At 41.6% G+C, this 20224-nt stretch overlaps 1 protein-coding gene across 2 annotated transcripts in view; it reads left to right on the top strand.

The window, feature by feature from the left end:
* Nucleotides 1–20224, top strand: part of SESN3 (sestrin 3) — an 86246-nt gene that overhangs the window by 35165 nt on the left and 30857 nt on the right. Inside the window, exons 2-5 of one of the 2 annotated variants that reach the window (XM_084624185.1) lie at nucleotides 8805–8870; nucleotides 15810–16007; nucleotides 17342–17524; nucleotides 17914–18150. In XM_084624185.1, coding sequence (XP_084480311.1) covers nucleotides 8805–8870; nucleotides 15810–16007; nucleotides 17342–17524; nucleotides 17914–18150 — 684 coding nt within the window. The remainder of the gene's footprint in view (nucleotides 1–8804; nucleotides 8871–15809; nucleotides 16008–17341; nucleotides 17525–17913; nucleotides 18151–20224) is intronic. The other variant, XM_084624186.1, reaches the window with a different exon arrangement.

Here is a 20224-nt window from a genome sequence, read left to right as displayed (position 1 = left end):
AGTGGTCAGCATTTTAAAATTTTTAGATTAACGTAGCTGCACCATTCAGCTACACCCCGAGTGTCCTAGTTAGGCCAACCCAATCCCTGGCATAGATGTGGCTAGGTCAATGGAAGAATTCTTGTCAATCTAACTACCGCCACTCAGGGATGAAGATTACCTACATCAAAAGACAAATTCATTCATTGTTGTAGGAAGAGTCTATACTTTAGTACTACAGTGGCATGGCTGCAGCTTTGACATTGTAGCGCTTGTAGTCTAGACATAGCCCTAGCATCTGATAGCAAGGATAATAGAAGTGTAGAAGTTAATTCATGCTATTGGGGTTTTAACTGGGGCCAATAATACTAGCTATTCTGTTAGCACTAAAGTATAATTTTTCTCCCCCAAAATGGCAGAGCTGTAGTGTTTGACCTGTTGAGAGTCCAACTGGGCTAAACTTGAGTTAAAATAAACCCATATTGTGACAACATCATGGTGGTGGTAACTTTTTTTAGCCTTCAAATGCTACAGTGTTGAGTACATTATAAAATGACTTTAGCTGGCTATAAACTATAAGAAAGGTTAAAATGTCAATGAAGTAAGGGGTTGTGTTGATAAATAGAAACAGCATGAAAAGATCTGCCCATCAAAAGAAGGATGAAGTGTATCTAGTCACAAACCTCCAGTAATAAATACTAATTGTAGGTGCATACTGCGAATCTCTCAGACAAAAATCTGAGTATGGGAAGCTGTTAAATCTGATGATAGGATAATGAGGGGTTTTAACTACTGCAGTATGAGCTTGGCTGAATTTCATCACTGGGCAGGGCTTGGAGGAGCATTTTATTGATACCATATAAGATTAGTTTTTATAGCTGCTTGTCTTAGTACTTAGAAGGGATGTATTAAAAGGGGCATGGTCAATTTGATATTAAAAATAAAACTTTTTTTCATAAAGCACCTTTTTAAATAATGTGTGCAAAAATTAATTTAAAAATAAGTGCTTCAATACTCCCTGTTGGCGTTTAAGGGTCTCTTCAGCCAGAAAAAAAACTGTATAAGGGAACACCGTGAAAATGACTGTAGAGTATCAAATGCACAAAGTAAATGAACAGCAAAACTTTATTCTTCCACTCTTCAGTGATGATAATCTTGTCAGTTGTAACTATAATAATTAACGAAATTTTTCAGACACGGTTGACTTTTTTCCTTAGTTGAGTGTCCCATTAAGTAGCAAGAAGGGGTTAATGTAGAGCATGGATGTAGGAGCTCCAGGGGGTACAGTGATAGCAGTACAGATGGACTTGATGCAATAACTGAACATGACATGGTGAGGAAGTCCCTCTGACAAATTTTTAAAAAGGCACATCCTTAAAACTCTAAAAGTCTCATCGCATACTCAAGGGCAAAGTTTAAAAATACATATGAACTGTAGAATCGGCTTCTTACAGGCTATTTAAGAACACTACACTAGAAGTACATATAGTTTGGATGCTGTTGGGAAAACCAATAAAATGTGCATGGTTAAGTAAAGAAATGCATGGATTTAAGGTTAAAATCCTCCTTAAACTGGAAAACCTCAAACATACCAAGACAACACAGGCAGTGTCAGTTTCGGGGGAAAATTGGAAATAGAAAAAAGTATATGCAAAGAATAGAGGCAGAAACATCAGAGTACACAAAATAATATGCTTGAAATAAGCTAGCAATGCAAGGGGGAAACTAAAGGGTGGTGAACTAGTAGAGAATTATCTGAATTGTCCATTAGATTAGAGGATTATGGGGAATTTCCTGTTTCAGAGGCACTTCTTATGTTAGATCAGAGTATGGCCTTGGCAGAAACTGAACTTTGTGAGGAAGTTACAAAGAAACAGAAACTCAAGTGCGGTAAAGTGGTGGCAGGATGGTATTTATCTGGTGTTTTCTGAAAGATATAAAGTGTGAAATAGTGGAGATCAGCAAATTTTGTATATTCGTAAATAGCAGCTATATCTCCTGAAGCTTGGAAAGCTATTAATGAGGTTGCTGATGCACAATAGGGCACCTGCTTTACAAACTAATTGGGAACTGAGGAGTTCATAAAATCACAATTCATAAAATCTAACATCTCAAAATGACAGTAGATGCAGTGCATAAGTTGCATTATGATGCACCACATCGTTTTGTTGTCTTTAAAACTACTGCAAAGTGATTTCCAGTGCACTGAAGACCTTAAAAATGTTCTTAATTGATATCACTCACCCCCATCCCCCCGCCAATGGAGGAAAAATACTTCATATAACTGGTGGTTCGTAAAATTGAGGTTCTATTATATTGTCTTAAAGTGCCAAGGGAGATCCTAGAATTAGATGGGTAAGCATTATTTAAGTCATAGGTAAATGTAAGCATCTTAGAAAGAGGAGTATAACTTGATACGGTCAGACCAATGCAGCTTTTGTGGGGAAGGGAGGACTTTACTAGGTCACCTGTTTGATTTTTTTCTTTGAAAAACTTACTAAAATTGTAAGTAGACACATATGAGGAACTTTATGAAATATTCATGAACAAGCAAAAGTGATAGTGGAAAGTGGGGACAGATTAATTGTGGGGTGCTTTGTGGGGAAGAGGGGTCTGTGTTCAGACCAGTGCTGTTTAATATATGGATGATTACATTTTGTGGTTGATAGTATGTAGGAAGGGCAGAGGAGTTTGTGGTGGTGATGAGTTGGTGAGCCAGATTCTCTCTTCTGTTTTGGCCTCTTTGCACCAGTCCATGGGGCCCCAGAGCTGGAAGAACTGGCCACTATGGAATACTTTTGACATAAGGGGTAGGTCCTTTGAGCAGTACAAAGCCTCAGAATGATGCTGTGCCTCCTGCGACCCCGTCCCCCTTTACTTTGTCAGTCTGGTTGATACAATTGTTGGAAACAGTTGCCATATTCCACTGTCTACTCAACACTTGGCATCTGACAGCAGACACCCTGTTGTAGTTACTAAAAATAAATTTTGAAACTACATGCCAGACAGTCTTTGGATCTATTTTGTTTTGGCAGTGTGCATGCTAGATTTATTAGCAAGCACGAAGGAACCTCTGATCATGTGGTGTAACCTGCAGAATGAAACTATTTTATACCTTAATACATAATGATTAAGTGCTCTAAAACTCTTAAGTACTCTTCCTAAAAAATCCTGCTAGCGATTACCCCTGTTTTATAGAAAGGAAATAACACAAGTACTTTCTGAAGCCCCCCCACAGCTAATGTCAGAACTAGGATTAGAACCCCGGAATTCCTCTTTACCAGTTCAATCTGCTTTTAAGAACTCAACAGCTATGTAGTTTTAAAAGTCATATATTAATGTTACTGATGCAGCAGTCTGTTACTTAAAATCTTGCATCATGGAAGCTGTTCTTTGAGTACAGTCTGTAGCATGAATCCTCCCTCCCTGGTCAAAACAATGTGGGGAGAGGGAGATAAGTTACACAGGCTCCCCTTTTAAGGCTGCAGTGAGCCTCTTGAACATACTCAGAATGCTCACCATTGCATGCCTCTCTGAAGGAGGCGGAGCTAATCTTTGATTCCATAGAGCCTGGTTCCAAAGAAAGATGCAGTAGCAAATATTAGTATCATCCAGTGTGTAATTTCACTGTTATGCCAAAGTTATGTACAGTATCAGGTCAGCATATATTGGAAGGCGTTGATCATAGTTTTCTATAAGCAGCTATGTTGTTTTGAGGATAAAAAGCCTAGGAAAAGGAAGCTGACCTTGCCAGTCCTAAGCTATTGATATTTTAATGAGCGCTAACTTTGGACGAGCTGGATTTTTGATTGCTGTACCATTTACTCAAAAGTCCAATGTGGGAAGATAAATGTCAGCTGTGCCTCACCTCTGTCTCCATGACATCTATCTTTCTGTCGTTCTCTCTTTTTACTGCTGATAAGCGAGAACAAGCTGGATGCTTTTGCCTGTAAAAGAAGTGTGTGAATAGTGCCTGGTTCATAGGTAAGCTAGGAACCCCAAAGGGCTAAGCAACCTAAAGAAACACTTTCAAGAGACATCTCCCCTGGGGTGGAGTGAGAGATAACGCAGGTCTCCATATAACGAGACCCTGACATGGTTGTGGAGTTCAAAATCCAAACCAAAAAGTCATCTATTTCTAACCATATGATGATACTTGGTTTTGTTTTTACCTACTATGCAGCATGGTGCTTATATACCCAATTGCCAGTGACTGAACAGTTTTCTATGGTTATTTGTGTTCAGGATGTTAATGAGTACCTGAGCCACCTTGTTTCTCAAATATCCTGGAACTGACACAGCTATAACTACACTGCATACAAAGAACCAAACCGCTTATCTTTCCTTTGTTTATATGAGACACAATTATTCTTCAGTGGGTCTCTTGAAAAGATGTTCACCAAAGATTTTTGTCTTCATGAAGATGAGCTAGGCTGTAAAGTATTTTCTAGGATGCAAATTGATGAGATTAAGAATTTTGAAATCTCTGCTACTGATGTATGGTGCATGACTGCCTGAAATTATATTGGGAAGGCTACAAGATCTTTCCATCCATCATAATACTGGTATAAGTGATAACCTTGGTTTCTAATTAAAGGGATTACAGATGAGCTGGTTAGCAGAAAGTTGTCTCTGCTATTAATAAGATAGTGAAAACTCTTTATGCTTCAAAATCCTCTGTTATTCCATCAATTTGAGATTGAAATAGAGTTCATTGTTTGTAATTAGAGATGGTCAGGAACTGGAATTTTACTTCTAAATTTTTTTCATTCCAATTCAGAATGAAATGCTGAAATTTCCTGTAAAACACAAATTCCCAGATTTTTTTTTTTGGTTTGGGACTATTCAAATATTTCATTTGTCTTTGATGCTTAATGTTATATTAAATGTATGCATAAACATATTTAATGTGTAGAGTGGAATCAAAATACCATCAAAACAATGTTTTGACTTCTTTTCACAGAAAATTTTTGTCAAAATCCACGTATTCCCTCAAGTTTAGATTGAGAAAACTGTATGTATATTAAACAGACAACAGCTCAGGCTAAAATTATTTGACTCGTTCTCCTTGCAATCTGTCTGCAAATTCTTTTGCACAGGCTAATACATATTGCCACATTCCTGATGTTGGCAAACAGAATTCAGATTTTTCTGTAGCTTTTGCCATGTTAGACTCCAAAGAAACACTGGAAATATCCAGTTTAATGTGAAGCCATTTTGATGACTTAAAACTACTAAAATTCTAGTTTGTATTTCTCAATTTTGCCTGTAGTTGAAAATCTATTGAAGCAGGATGAATGTTAGTTAAGTAACTAAGCACTTAATAGCAACTAAAATACAGCTGTTAATCCTGTGTTGCAAAAGCTTTTTGGAGGGGAGGAGAGAGCTTTTTAGATGCTTTTTTCTATTTGAAACTCATTCTTTATAGAGTTGCTCGCTTCCATGTAGTTTCTGGGTCCCTCTGCTGGGACTTGGTAACTCACTTTAGGTTGGTAAATTGATCAGCTTGCCAGAATTCAAAATTAAATCATTCTGCTCCAATAGCTTTATTTCTATTGGGTAAACTGCTTTCACTAGGTGTGTTTCAATGGAAGATGCAACATTCATGAACATGTTTATATGTACAGTTAGTCCAAGGTTTGTTGTGTACACACGTATGTGTACCTGTGCTGTGTCTGGAGTCACATGATTTAGCACTTAGTTTTAATGTGCTTTATACAACTTAACCAGTGTGTCATTTTGTCTCAGTTTTTTAAGGGGAGCATGTAGATCCTGCCATCCAAAAAATGATGGATCCTCAAAGCTAGTTTATAGTAAAGATTCTGTCCTTCCTTTCATGGGGTATTACACCAGCCAGTTGGTCCTCAGGAGTGTATTGCAATTTCTGTTTGTCTCTCCAGGTCTCCATAAAAGTATTGACCCTGTCCCAGACTCTAAAAACTTATCTCTCATCTTGAGAGAGTTTAAATTGGAATTTTCCTTCTTCTGTCATGGCAAAAGGGCCACTGAGCAGCCTGGTTTTAAGGTACCAGGCACACAGCTTTCACATCCCCACTCCCTGTTTGGAACACCTCTGCCATGAGAAAGCAAGTGGCAGGAGTGTGGTTGTCACCTAGGTGGTACTACTCTGACCATTTGGAGCACTTTTTGTAGGAACTATGCTCATCTTCTAACCCATAGCAACCCTTTAGGAGGCATTAGCCTAGTTATCAATAGAAGCTTGAATTATCACTAATCCTCTAACCCCGGAGAGCTACCCTGTCCCAATTATCCCTTCTGAAATGAAGATTATCCCAAAATTAGGATTTTAAAATAACTTCAAAACAGAACAAATCAAATACAATTCTAACAGTGGACGTAGTAGTTACTTTGGGAAACGTGTTTGTTTTCATTATCAAAAATGTCAATACTTTCTATCTTTCTACTCAGTGGTATTTCAGTGCTCCGTTCTCCAAGTTAAATTTGTAAGAAAATACAATAAAACAACTTGCATGTGCTCATATCCCATTAAACAAATAAAGTATTTACCTCTTCTGTTTTCCACAGGATTAACAAATTTGATTGATAAATATTGTAAATTATCCTGGAACTTTACTGCAATTTACTGGGTGTAAATTGTTGAACTGTCTCCCTACAACTGGCTTTCTCTTGAACAGCTCAGATTATTTCAGAAGGGGTGACAGCATTTCCTCAGCGGTAGACACTTCTCTGCCAAAGTAATGAACATAACTGCTAAATCATCAAACTCTTGTTTTAACCTCTTTCCTGAATAATTTGCACTGACATCATTTCTGATCATCTGAAAAATCAACGTAGGTGGGATTTTTTTCCAGAAATGTAACAATAATATGAACCTCTAGTGTTTTTACTTCCCTATGCTGCAATCTGTTGCAAAGATTAGTGTTTAAAGTAATCTCAGAATGGTGCACATATTCATTTACAAAATTAGTATATTTCTCAAACTCCTCTCTGATGGCATTGTTGAGGGCATCTAAGACTTGATTGTCAGGTGAACAAAATATTTTGAGTGCAAATCTAATACTGGTAATGATGGGTAATTGCATACCTTTTGAAATCAATCATGTACCTGTGAGAATAAGAACTAATGCTTTTGGAAAGAAAGTAGTTGAATGGATATGAGCCATTTGATAAACTAAGTTTTAAGGGGTGCACAAGTATTAGGGGAAGGTATTTATGCTGCTGTTGGAAAGCCTCTTCTCTCATTTTACTTAAGGTAGAAGCAATAATGCAGATCTGTAGACCAAAGACTGATTTATTTATTTTTCTCCAAGCATTCAGACTTGGTTGGCATCTGGCAATGAAACTGCTCTACACATTTTGATGTAGAGCATCTGTTTATTTCCAAACTTCATGGTTGTTTGCAAGACATACAATAGTTCATAGGTATGCAGTTGCATGCAAATCTTCATCTTGCATATATGAACTGATGTAACAGACTAAAACCGTTCTCCCAAGGTTAGTGATTTACGGGGGCTATTAGTTGACTATTATTGAACCAGTAAATTAAAACTTATTCATTCTTATGAAAATTAAGCTGCTAGTGAATTTCAGTCAGTGGGATGTACTATTGTAACATGTTTGTTTGAGCATAAGCTTTCGTGAGCTATAGCTCACTTCATCGGATGCATTCAGTGGCAATGAATGCATCCGATGAAGTGAGCTGTAGCTCACGAAAGCTTATGCTCAAATAAATTTGTTAGTCTCTATGGTGCCACAAGTTCTCCTTTTCTTTTTGTGAATACAGACTAACATGGCTGCTACTCTGAAACCTATTATAACATGCTGACACAAAATCCCAGGCACTTTATTGACACTGATAGTAATAGGAGTGCAGATAGTTACAGGAGTGGACGATGACCATGTAGTTCACTCATCTCTTACTGTGTTAGCATTTGGTCGTACCCATCTTGGACTTGATCCAGCTCCTATTAAAATCAGTGGAAAGACTACCATGTAAATTAGTGGAAGCTGGATTGAGACCCATATGTTTTCTTTAAATCTTAGTTCAATTCTCTTCTTGGGGCGGGGGAAATACACTGCCTGTTATGTAGTAAATAAATTCTGTACAAAGAAACTTGACATTAATTCTTTGGGGGCCTGGCTCTTCCTTAGCTTTAGTTTGTGCCTTATAGGCCTTGTAACCTCTAGTCTCTTCTGAATTGGATACAGCTCAATTAGGTCATCTCTTCCTCAAAGAGTGGAGGCATAGTTTCTCTAGTACAAGTTCTTAAATCACTCTGGTTGTGTATGTGTGGGTAATAGCTGTTTTCGTAAGAATCTTGCCACTTCCAGAGCATTTCTAATCTTCAAAACCCTTCGCAAACGTTATATAATCAAATTCAATGTTGAGGGAAATGGAGTTGAGGACTATCTCTCATGTGCAGCCTTGTCAATCTTATGTCTAGTATCATGCTAGAATTTCCTTTGAGTTCAGTATTTCTCTCTATTCTGATAGTTTGTTTGCTCTGAAGTATTGTGTCAAAAGTTTGAGCACTATTGCCGCATGTTCTTGTATAGCTCTGTAAAGTAGTCAAGGTTAGATTTCTGAGTGATTTTTTTAATTTTATTTTTTTATGTCCTGTCACTGGCCAACTTTTGTGCAGTCTGAGAGCAATGTAAAGGACTGCTAACTCAATCCAACTGATATGGCATGTTAGCCTCATCTGTTAACAAGTTGTAAAACAGGCAGACAGTCTTTTAAAGATAACTAAGTCACGGCCTTCAGCATCTAATCTTGTAAGATAAAGTAAGTTAATATGTTATCCTTGCTAATTCTAATAAAATCATGTGACGTTCCTTTGCAGGAAAAAAGAATCCGAGTCTCTCAGCCATTAACGAGAGGACCAAGTGCCTTTATACCAGAAAAAGAAGTAAGTTTACAAACTAAAACTATTCTGCATATAGTAGTAACTGCATAACAAAAATATTCAGGGCCAGATTCAGGCATTCTACATCCATTGGGCAGTACCTTAGTCCCTGGGGAGTCCCATTGAGAGTCCAGTGCAGTTATTTGTGGACTAAAGGGCCATTTAGTGTGAGCATCAGAATCTGGCCTTCAGTGAGTAAAAGTCAAAGTTTGCTCCTTATCTTCAGGTAGCACCCATTGACTTGTAGACTAACTTTTCTGTCTTCAGATGCAGACGTGCAACTCCCATTAAATCTGTGGGACCTGCAAACACCTGTAAGCTTTTTAGGAGAAGGACTCATTTATCATTTACACAATACCTATCACAGTGGGGCCATACCTTGCTGTAGTCGTTAGGCGGTACTGCAGTATAAATGTTTAGTAATATGAGGAGGATCTGACTTTCAATTTTCACAAAAGTAAAAGTGTGATTAATTTTGTAGTACACAACTATGTCCATAATAAAATTTATAGTTGCAAAGGTGCAAACTCAGATTGGTTCCTGTGATTTAAATGTTTGTCTTGATTGCAGATTGCTGCAGTATACATAAACCTCGGTACAGTATATGTAAAACTTGCATGCATAGTTCTCTCTAGGAGTCAGATCTTTACAGGAACACTATTTTCTGAGGGATTGTTTGTGAAAGCAAATTGTAAAGGCAAGTCCTGCTTCTTGTTTTCTTAAAAGAGCTAGTAGCTGTTAAAGCCAGGCAATTAGAATAATAAAAAAGGATGTAAAAGTTAAAACAAAATAAAGGAAAGGCAGGGGTGTAACAATGCAGCCTCTGGCAGGACACAACTGAGAGTATCAAGTCAGGACAAATTGCTTAGAGCAGGGCAGTTACAGCCCAAGGCTGGGTTTCCTTTACCATTAAGGCACACCAAACCAGCCAAACTGAGAGGACTTTGGTCTCATCCCACTGGCTAAGCATAAGTCATACAAGCAATTCCTTAGATGCTCCAGTTTCCCAGTATCACCACCAGTGCCATTCGTTATGGGGACGAATGGTTATGAAAACCAATACCCCTGTAAAAGAGAGAAGGTTGTCTTGATCCCAAAGGACCAAGCCGCAGACCCAGTTAATATACCAGTCAGGTCTTACCCACAAATCACGCTGTTACCAATCCTTTAGAATCTAAAGGTTTATTTATAAAAGAAAGACGTACAGATGAGAGCTAAAGCTGGTTACGTTGTATCAATTGTATACAGTAATAGCAAAGTTCTTAGTTCAGGCTTGTAGCAGTGATGGAATAAACTACAGGTTCAAATCAAGCCTTTGGGGTACATCCACAGCCACAGGCGCTGACTCTGTGGGTCCTCCAGGGCTGGAGAATCCACTGAAAAAAATTAGTGGATGCTCTGCACCCACCGGGGAGATCAGCTGATTTAGCATGCGCAGCAGCCCTCATCAGCTCTTTGGCTGGCTGCGGCCAATCAGCTGTTTCCCCTGCTGCCGCTGAAGTTCCTAGCGGGCTCCCACCGCAGGCACGTGTGAGTCCTTTTAATTTTCAGGGCAGAGGGAGCTGGGTTAGGTGGGACAAGCAGCCAGGGCACAGCAGCTCCTGGGCTAGCTGCGGAGGGGTGGGGAAGATGGGGTGGGCAGTCTCTCAGCAGGGGACTGGGGGAAGAGACTGGTGGGCAGCTTCTCGGCTGGCCCCATGGGGCTACTTGGGGGAGTATGGGCCGGGGGGTTTCTCAAGGACCAAGCCAGCTATTCTCAGCTCACCCTGGTGTCTCCCCCAGGACCTGTGCTCTCCTTCCTGCCAGGAGAAACCAGCTGTGGACCCCCTTAGTGCTGGGCACGGGGACAAACCAAAAGACATGGCTCCTTTAATAAAAGTTTGCCCTTGTGTCTGATGAGTGAACTTGGTCTGGGGCCAGCAGCTTGCCCCCTCCCCATGCTCCAGCCAGCCAGCCGGGTGCGTCCAGCCATGGCCAAAAGGTGAGAGGGGCTTCACTTCAGCCACAGCCCCAGGTGCAAATGAGTGGCCTCCCCCAACCCGGACCCTGCTTGTGCCTGGACCTCTCCCATGCAGGCTCTGGGAGCTACCAACCACTACAGTTCTGACCCAGGTCCCGGGGCTCCGCATCCCTTCCCCTGTGCGTGGGGGGACAGGAGTGGGCAACGCACCACCGTTACTTCTAGTCCAGGGGTGGGCAAACTTTTTGGCCCAAGGGTCACATTAGAGTTGCAAAACTGTATGGAGGGCTGGGTAGGGAAGACTGTGCCTTCCCAAACATCCTGGCCGCCACCCCCATCCACCCCCTCCCACTTCCCATCCCCTGACTGCCTCCCTCAAAACCCTCGACCCGTCCAACCCCCCTTGCTCCTTTTCCCCTATCCAACTCCTCTTGCTCCCTGTCCCTGGACTGCCTCGATCCCATCCACACCCCTGTCCCCTAAGTGTCCTGTCCCCCCCCCACCCCCCAACCTCCATCCCATGCAACTGTCCCCTGACTGCCCCTCCTGCCCCTTATGCAGCCCCACCCCACTCCCCACACCCTTACCATGCCGCTCAGAGTGGCAGGACTGGCTATTGAAAAGCCTGGGAGGTGGGCGGGCACAAGCTGTGCTGCCCGCGCAGTGGCATAGCTGCAGGGGAAGGGGGCTAGCCTCCCCGGCCCGGAGTTCACGGGCCAGCAGGACAGTCCCACGGTCTGGATGTGGCCCACGGGCCTTAGTTTGCCCACCTCTGTTCTAGCTGCATCCTCCCCGTGGGCTCTTCTCCAGGGCCGGCTCTCATGCCTGGGAAAGTAATGCTTGCCCAGCTCAATGCTGTCTCCTCCTCCCCCACACCCAGGTCAATCCTGCCTGAGGGGCTTTTCCTACCAGAGAGGAAGTTTATCCCCTCCCTGCGTCAGGAAGGATTGATTTCCTTCCCCTGGATCCATCATCCATTCGCACCCCTCACCTCCATCCCCCCGCAGCTCCCAGGGAATTCCTTTCATTGCATTCACCCCCCTGTATCAGCTTCAAGTCAGGAGACACTCCCTTGCTTCACCTTGGGACACCTGAGCTCATCTTGCTTCAGGGTGCTGGGCTGCTGAAGTCCGGTAGAGGAAGCAACCCCCACCCACCTTTGGCCATGGTCCCACCAGGGGTTCCCCTCCCACAAAAGTTGCAGAGTATATGAGGGAGCTGCAGTCTGGGAGACTGGGAGGAGCTGGAGTGGCACAGCATCCACACAGCAGGATGAATGAATGGGCTATTTCTGTGCTGGGCTGTTGAATTCAATTTCTCTCTCTGTCTCAGGGTGGGCAGTTTCTGGGCTGGCTGCAGGGGGTGGGGCTGGGGGGAGACAGAGCTGCTTTGAGTGTGTGGCTGGGAGCGAGCACTAAACAGGTGGGAGGCATTTAGGGGAGGGGGTCGGCAAGAAGGAGGCATTCAGGGGGGTCTAGGGGAAGGAAGAGGTGGAGTGGGGGCAGGGCCATGGAAAAGGGGCGGAGCCAGGATGGGTCACCCGCTGGCAAAATCAAAAGTCAGCACCTATGTCCACAGCTGGGATGGGTCATTCAGTTCTTTGTTCAGAGCTTCAGTTTGTAGCAAGATTCCTCCAGAAGTAAGAAGCAGGACTGAAGACAAAATGGAGGAGCTGCAGCAGCCTTTTATAGTCTCTTGCCATGTGGCTTCTGCTTTCTTTGTTCCAAAGACAAACTAATCTAGCACATGGCATGGAAAAATCGTAGAGTTCTGTCCATAGGCATGTCCCTGCATGCCTTGCTGAGTCACAAGGTGTGTCTGCCTTCTCTCAATAGGTCAGTTGTATAGCTGATGGTCCTTAATGGGCTATCAAGCAGGCTAGGTGGTGCTGACACCAAATTGTCTGGGGTGTCACCCAGAAGCATAGCACAAGTTTGAAATACAAACAGTATAGAGCCAATACTTATAACTATAAATACAAAAATGATACATGCATACAGATAACATAATCATAACCAGCAAATTATAACCTTGTCCTGCACACCTCACATGACAATCTTTGTACAATATTTGCTGCAAATATATAACAGTGGTTACAACAGTGATCTATATGGTCACAGTCTCCATCAATAGCGTCACACTGGGCTGTAGTGTTTCTTGGAATAGCTCTCCACTTCTAGGCAGAAGGAAAAGAAATTGCAGGATCCCCACCCATTACTCAGGATGATACAAGTATTGATTATTCACAGAATCCTGTCTGTGGGGATTAGAGAAGAATATTGGAATGAGTCCCTGGCTTGATTTTTATTAGGGAAAGATATGTGTGTGTATTAACTATGCTTTGTCTTTTGAAGACTTTTTAATGGTATTGTGTACACTTTAAATCTAGAAAACCCTAAATGGTTGATGATATGGTTCCTGAGATGATGCTGTTCCCAAGCAGTACACAGTTAAGATCAGCAGAGGCACTTTAAAAGGGAGAGTGCTTCTGACTCATGAGGGGTCTTGGGCTCTGGAATTTGCTCCCCATCCTGTAGTCTGCCAGAACTCAGATTTGTTCATTTCTAGGCACCCTGCAACATCCGTCTTTTTTGTGGGCATTTTGGCTTATAGGAGCCTGTGCTGCATGCCCAGCAAGTTAGGATCTTTGATGGCCCACAGTGGGATATGTTTGGTTAGTTTTGCTGTTGTGGGACAGTCCAATAATCAAATGAACGATACTGCAGTTTTTAAATTTTGTGCTGAATGTTCCCAATGACATGAGTCACCTGGCTTGAGATGGGGAATGGATAATAAGTCACAGAATTATTTTCATTGCATATTAATGTGGCTTGCTGGATTAAGTAAGTGGGAATCTGCCCCCTGTTTTAGGGGTAATTTCTAGTAGCTATGTTTAGGGATCATGTCTAATAGTGTATGCCAAAATATGAATTTCCAAGGCTATAATATATTAGACCCATGAGCAATAAGTAGCATTATAAAGACTAAATCTCATGAAATCCTGCTCAAGTATTTGAATCTCAAAAAAGAAATCTTAAAACATGCACTGGAAATGGAGAGGTGGGGAAGAAGTAAACAAGGATTCAGGTTAAAGTGAGGCTTGCAGAGAAAAGATCAAGGCAGCAAAAACCAGACTGAGTCACTGCTAGTCAAAGTTGCAAAGGGGAGTGAGAGTGAAAAGGCTTCCACTAATATCACACAGGGATGTGATGTAACTGCACCTGAAATCAGTTTTCTGTTCCGAGTACGTCCTTACAAGAAAGATGCTGACAAGCTGTAGGAGGTGTAGAGAAAACTGGCAAAGATTCTCAGAACTGGAGGAAGAAACATGCAAGGAAAGATTGAGACACATGTGGATAGTTTTCCTAAGAGACTACTAACGGGGACGTACGTCTATAAATAATTGAAGGGTGTAATCACCAAGGAGAAAGGAATTATTAGAGTTGGTATAGGGGTATAACAAGGACTACTGGGATAAAATTAAGAACAGATTTAGGCCTAGTCTCTGACTAAAACTTAGGTCCACCTACTGATATTGCTCAGGAGTGTGAAAAATTCACATGCATCGTTAAGCTGATCTGAATCTCAAGGTAGACAGCACTAAGTTGACAGAAGCATTCTTCTGTCCACCTATATGCTGCCTCTTGGAGAAGTGGAATTTACTACAGCTTTTGAAGAATGCTTTCTATCGCTTGTAACAAGTGTCTACCCTACAGCATTGCAGGTTTGCCACTGTAGCTTTTCTGTGCAGACAGTTAGTCTGAAAAAACAGAAAGTTTCTGATGGTCAGAACAGCCTCCCAGGAAGAATGATGGAAGGCCCATTGCTTGGTACGAAGCACAAAAAGAGGCATTGCAGGGAACAATTATACATGGAAAGGTGATGGGACTAGTTAACTAGATGACTGAAAATATTCTCTTCTACCTCTGCCTTCTGATTCTACAAGCCAAAACAAGGAAACCTTGAGGTAGAAAGAGAAGGTGCAGTAACTTGTTCATGTGTGTATATTTTATTCCTTAAGAATAAAACTTGATTTGTTGAGAAATATTTTTCTCTTTGCCAGGTCAAGATTCTTGTTTTAGTTGGTGATGTAGTCACGGAATCAAATTCAACAACAACAGAGCTATGTTCGATAGTTGCAGGGATTTTATCTTTTAATTCCTGGTAAACCAGTTGGAGTAGAAAAGAAGGTCATGGTATTTGTAATGATAAACTAGCTACCCTAACGTTCTGTTATAGGGAGTTAAAGAATAACTCTTGGTATTCTAGTCCCTTTCTTGCAACTTTTTTTCCACAGATGAACATGTTTAGAATGGCCGTTCTTTGGTGATAAAACACTGCTCTAATAGCTGCTAATGCTTTTTGTTAAGGCTTGCATTTCAAGAGCTACCGTTCTACCACATGATTTCATCTTGTAGCCCAAGGTCAGGGTTGGCTGGAATGGTTAGTAAAGAACAGTTTAAAGAAAGCATTAAATTCCTGTATTTAAATAATGCGAGCTTTTAAAAGAAACTAGCTTTTGATCTCTTTAATTATACAAACATAAAATTGGGAAGTGGCAGGCAGACAGACCTATTCTCTGGTTTAGTTACCTAACTCGGCTCCTCCCCATATTAACTTTGAAGTAACATTTTGGGGCTGAATTCTCAGTTGGTATATCAGCATAGTTACATTGACTTCAGTGAAGCTATGCTGACTTTCACCAACTGAGAATATGACCTGTAGAAGGATTTATAGAAAACTTCACTCCATTTTTATGGAAACCTGTCAAAGTAACAAACTGAGTGTACAGCTTCTTTGCAGATTTCTTATTCTTTAATTTTGTTAAGCATTTTCTGTACATATATATGCACAAACATCCCAAAGTCCACAGAAGTTGGGATTTGCATGCACAATTGAATTATGTAGGTATCTGGGGTTACTTGAGTGAGGGGAAGTCTATCTTAGTTTATCTGTTTTACATTGCCTACTTCGCTCTTAAGGTGATGCAAGCAAATGGTTTGAATGAACGTACTAACCTTCTTGTGGAAGAATACTCAACATCTGGTCGCTTGGACAACATCACACAGGTCATGAGTTTACATACTCAGTACTTGGAGTCTTTCCTCCGCAGCCAGTTCTATATGTTGCGTATGGATGGGCCCCTTCCTTTGCCTTATAGGCACTACATTGCTATAATGGTATGTACCAAGAATCCTTACATTAACACACATTTTCCTGCCTATCTCCTTAATGCCCCTCCAAAAAAAGAAACCCCAAACCTTGTTTATAAATAACCTTGCCTTAACAACTTGGCTTCCTTTCTTTCTATGGTGCAAGCTCTGCAAGCCTGAGTCAGTTCACTTAGGCCAGGTCTGCACTACAAACGTACATTCGTATAACTACGTTGCTCAGGGGTTTGAAAAATCCACACCTCTGAGCAATGTAGTTATACCGACCTAGTCCCCAGTGTAGACAGCACTATGTAGAAGTTCTCCTGTCAACATAACTACTGCCTCTTGCACAGGTGGATTAACTATACTGACAAGAGAAGCTCTCCTGTTGGCATAGTAGTGTCTTCACTAAAGTGCTACAGTGGCATAGCTGCAGAACTGTACCTGTAGACAGGCCTCCAGACTCTGAGACTTGCTGCTGGGGTGTTTTTGCAGTGTAGATGTAACCCACACACCTCCTGGGTGTGGTGTTCTGTCCCATCTAGTGGCACCAAGACCACTTAGATTAATGAGTCTGCTCTACAGCCTTAGCAAAGGGTCAAGTGGCTTTTAGCTCGTGCAGTAGAGCAGGGGTGGGCAAACTATGGCCCAGGGGCCACATCCAGCCCTCTAGTTGTTTTAGTCTGGCTCTTGAGCCCCTGCCAGGGAGTAGGGTCAGGGGCTTGCCCCACTCCATGCGGCTCCCAGAAGCAGCATCATGTTCCCCCCCACACACACACACCCCTCCTATGCGTAGGGGCAACCAGGGGGCTGAGCACGCTGCCCCCACACCCCAATTTCCTGCCGTAATTGGAACTGTGGTCAGTGGGAGCTGCGGGGGCAGTACCCATGGATGGGGCAGTGCACAGAGCCACCTGGTCGAGTCTCCATGTAGGAGCTGGAGGAGGGAACATGCTGCTGTTTCCGGGAGCTGCTTGAGGTAAGCGCTGCCCAAACCTTGCACCCCTGACTTCCCTCCCTGCACGTCCCAATCCCCTGCCCCAGTCCAGAGTCCCCTCTCGCACCCTGAACTCCTCATTTTGGCCCCAGTGCCCCCACCCCCAGCCAGAGCCCTCACCCTTTCCCACACCTCAACCCCCAATTTCATGAGCATTCATGGCCCGCCATACAATTTCCATACCCAGATGTGGCCCTCAGGCCAAAAAGTTTGCCCACCCCTGCAGTAGAGGCTCATGCATTTAGCTCCAGAGGGCCGAGGTTCGATCCTGCCCACCGCCGACTGGGGTTTGTTGGTGTTACATAGACATATCTAAATCTGCTGCCCTTGTAATACCTCTTCCTGACTGTTTTAACTACTTTAGGCTGCTGCCAGACATCAGTGTTCCTACATAGTAAATATGCATGTTGATGAGTTTCTGAAGACTGGAGGGATTGCAGAATGGTTGAATGGTTTGGAATATATCCCACAAAGACTGAAAAATTTGAATGAAATAAACAAACTTCTTGCACACCAACCCTGGCTGATCACAAAAGAACATATTCAGGTACCCATCAAAATATATCTAGATTAGCAGTGTAATGTTATTAATGAAAAGTGCTAAATAATATGCAAATCTACTTCGGCTTAATATTTTTGTTTTATAATTTCATTATTAAATGAGAAATCTACATATTTAGTAGACATTCTGAAGATATTGGGATATTAAATAATTGTATCCCTCCCCAAAGATGGGAATTAACACGAATAATTGTAAGTAGAAAATAGGACAGAATATGCGCTGTTATTTGGTTGGGGGTGGTTTGGGATGAAAGAAAAATCATTTTTGGAGGCTGGGAGTCAGAGCTATCCCATCCATATACATTCTCATACACTTTCTATCTTGGTCTCTAGAGCTCATATATTTACTCACTCTCTATTTTGTTCTCATTTCAGAAACTTGTCAAGACTGGAGAAAATAATTGGTCTCTTCCTGAATTGGTACATGCTGTGGTCCTATTGGCACACTATCATGCCTTGGCAAGTTTTGTATTTGGTAGTGGCATTAATCCAGAGAGAGATCCAGATACCTCTAATGGGTTCAGACTTATAGCAGTCAACAAATTCTGTGTCTGTGATCTTGCCAACGACAACAACATAGAGAATGCATCCCTCACAAGTAGCAACTTTGGGGTTAGTGTTGCAAGAGTATTCTTTTGCTTGCTTCTGTTTTGTATTAGGTTTTTTCCACTCTTTCCTATTTAAGCCTAAATTTTGTTTGTTTTGTATATACTGTTGGAATGCTAGGGTTCTGGTGGCATATAAGATTTTAGCCCTGACAGTTTGCAATATATCAGATTCAAAATCACATAATTCTGATTACAAGCTTCAGTTGCAAAGTGATTTTTAATAGCTGATCTCCTGAATTACTGGGGTAGATTAAGGCTTCTTTTTCTTAGAAAGCCAGAAGCCCTAACTTTTAAATAGTATAAATCACTGTTTGAGCTCCGGAGGCTCATGAAATAGAGGGTGCTGCAATCAAAATGGAAAAAATTGCAACATGGTAATCAGAATTGTGATCTATTTAAAGTCAATGATCTCAAAACAGGCTAATGTTTGAAACACTTTTTGTTAGGGGGCTTATTCCTTCACCCACTTCCTTCCCTGGTCCTTCTCGCATGAACAGAGAGCAACAATACCTGAAGTCCAAAGGTGCAAACAATTCAATGTTTTATTGGGGTGAACTTCCAGCAAGCATAATTCCAGTTTCCTTTCTTAGTGTACCTCCTTCCCAGCTCTGACACCAGAGCCTTACACCTGTGTCCTTGTTCCCATTCCCCCCCCTTAGCAAACATGATTCCAATTTCCCCACCCTCATTCCCTGTTCCCATTTCCCCCCCCTTATTTCCTGATTAACTGCAGACTATATAGTAAAACTTGAGTTCTGCTTAGCTATACCTTAACCAATCATTTTCCTGAAATTTAACTGACCAATCCTAACATATTGTAACATGACAGGTTTCAGAGTAACAGCCGTGTTAGTCTGTATTCGCAAAAAGAAAAGGAGTACTTGTGGCACCTTAGAGACTAACCAATTTATTTGAGCATAAGCTTTCGTGAGCTACAGCTCACTTCCTCGGATGCATACCGTGGAAAGTGTAGAAGATCTTATTATATACACACAAAGCATGAAAAAATACTTCCTCCCACCCCACTCTCGATATGGATACAGACTCTTGCTGTCTGTATCCATATCGAGAGTGGGGTGGGAGGAAGTATTTTTTCATGCTTTGTGTGTATATAATAAGATCTTCTACGCTTTCCACGGTATGCATCCGAGGTGAGCTGTAGCTCATGAAAGCTTATGCTCAAATAAATTGGTTAGTCTCTAAGGTGCCACAAGTACTCCTTTTCATATTGTAACATGATTATTTAACCAATTATATCCCACCACCTTAATAAGTTTACACCCGGCAAAATTAATTATACAGCAGACAGAAACAATCACAGAACCAGACAGATTATACAGACAAACAATAGGGAAATGGGGACTACAATGATAGAACAACACAGAAATGAGGATTTCACAACTACATCTATAAAGACATAAGGGTTTCCCAGCTTATTGATAAGTGAGTTCTTGCCAGACAGGATGCTATCAAACTAAGTTTCCTTTTACATCTTCTAGGCACTTTCCTTTCTCTGGAGGTGATAGGCATTATCAGGACAGGATTGTATTCCTAACAGCCCAGTAGCACCTTATTTCAATGTGACTAGGTTGGAATGTGAGGATGTGACCGTTCACTTCCCAGCTTATGGCTGCCTAAGAACAAGGCCTCAGACTGTCACAGTAAGAGAAGGCCCTTATGCCGGCAGACAGTGATTTTGATTCTTTCTTTTATACCTCTATAACTAGCTAAGTGATAAGAATACACCTAAATTCTTAGAGTGTAGGCCTTTAGAGACAGGCCTGAATATCTATATCCTAACACCAAGTACTTACTTCCAGGATCAATAAACTTTTTTCAAACAACCTTTTTTTTCCTCCCTGAACCAACCAGCAGAAAGAATTTTGATCTCTAGTTAGTTATATTGTGTAAACCTGGTGTTTATTACAAATCTAATTTTGCAATGCTTTGAAAAGGAAGCCTTAAATTGTACTACAGGTTGATGTGCTAGACTATTTTTTGGGGGTGGGGAGACCCTTCGTGCAATTTAATTAGTAGTTCTTAAGTTCACTGCTAACAAAATAAAATAACTTTTCACA

Source organism: Lepidochelys olivacea (genome assembly GCF_965140295.1).
Source record: "Lepidochelys olivacea isolate rLepOli2 genome assembly, chromosome: 1".
Taxonomy (NCBI): domain Eukaryota; kingdom Metazoa; phylum Chordata; order Testudines; family Cheloniidae; genus Lepidochelys; species Lepidochelys olivacea.
This window is presented reverse-complemented; position numbering and strand designations above follow the sequence as displayed.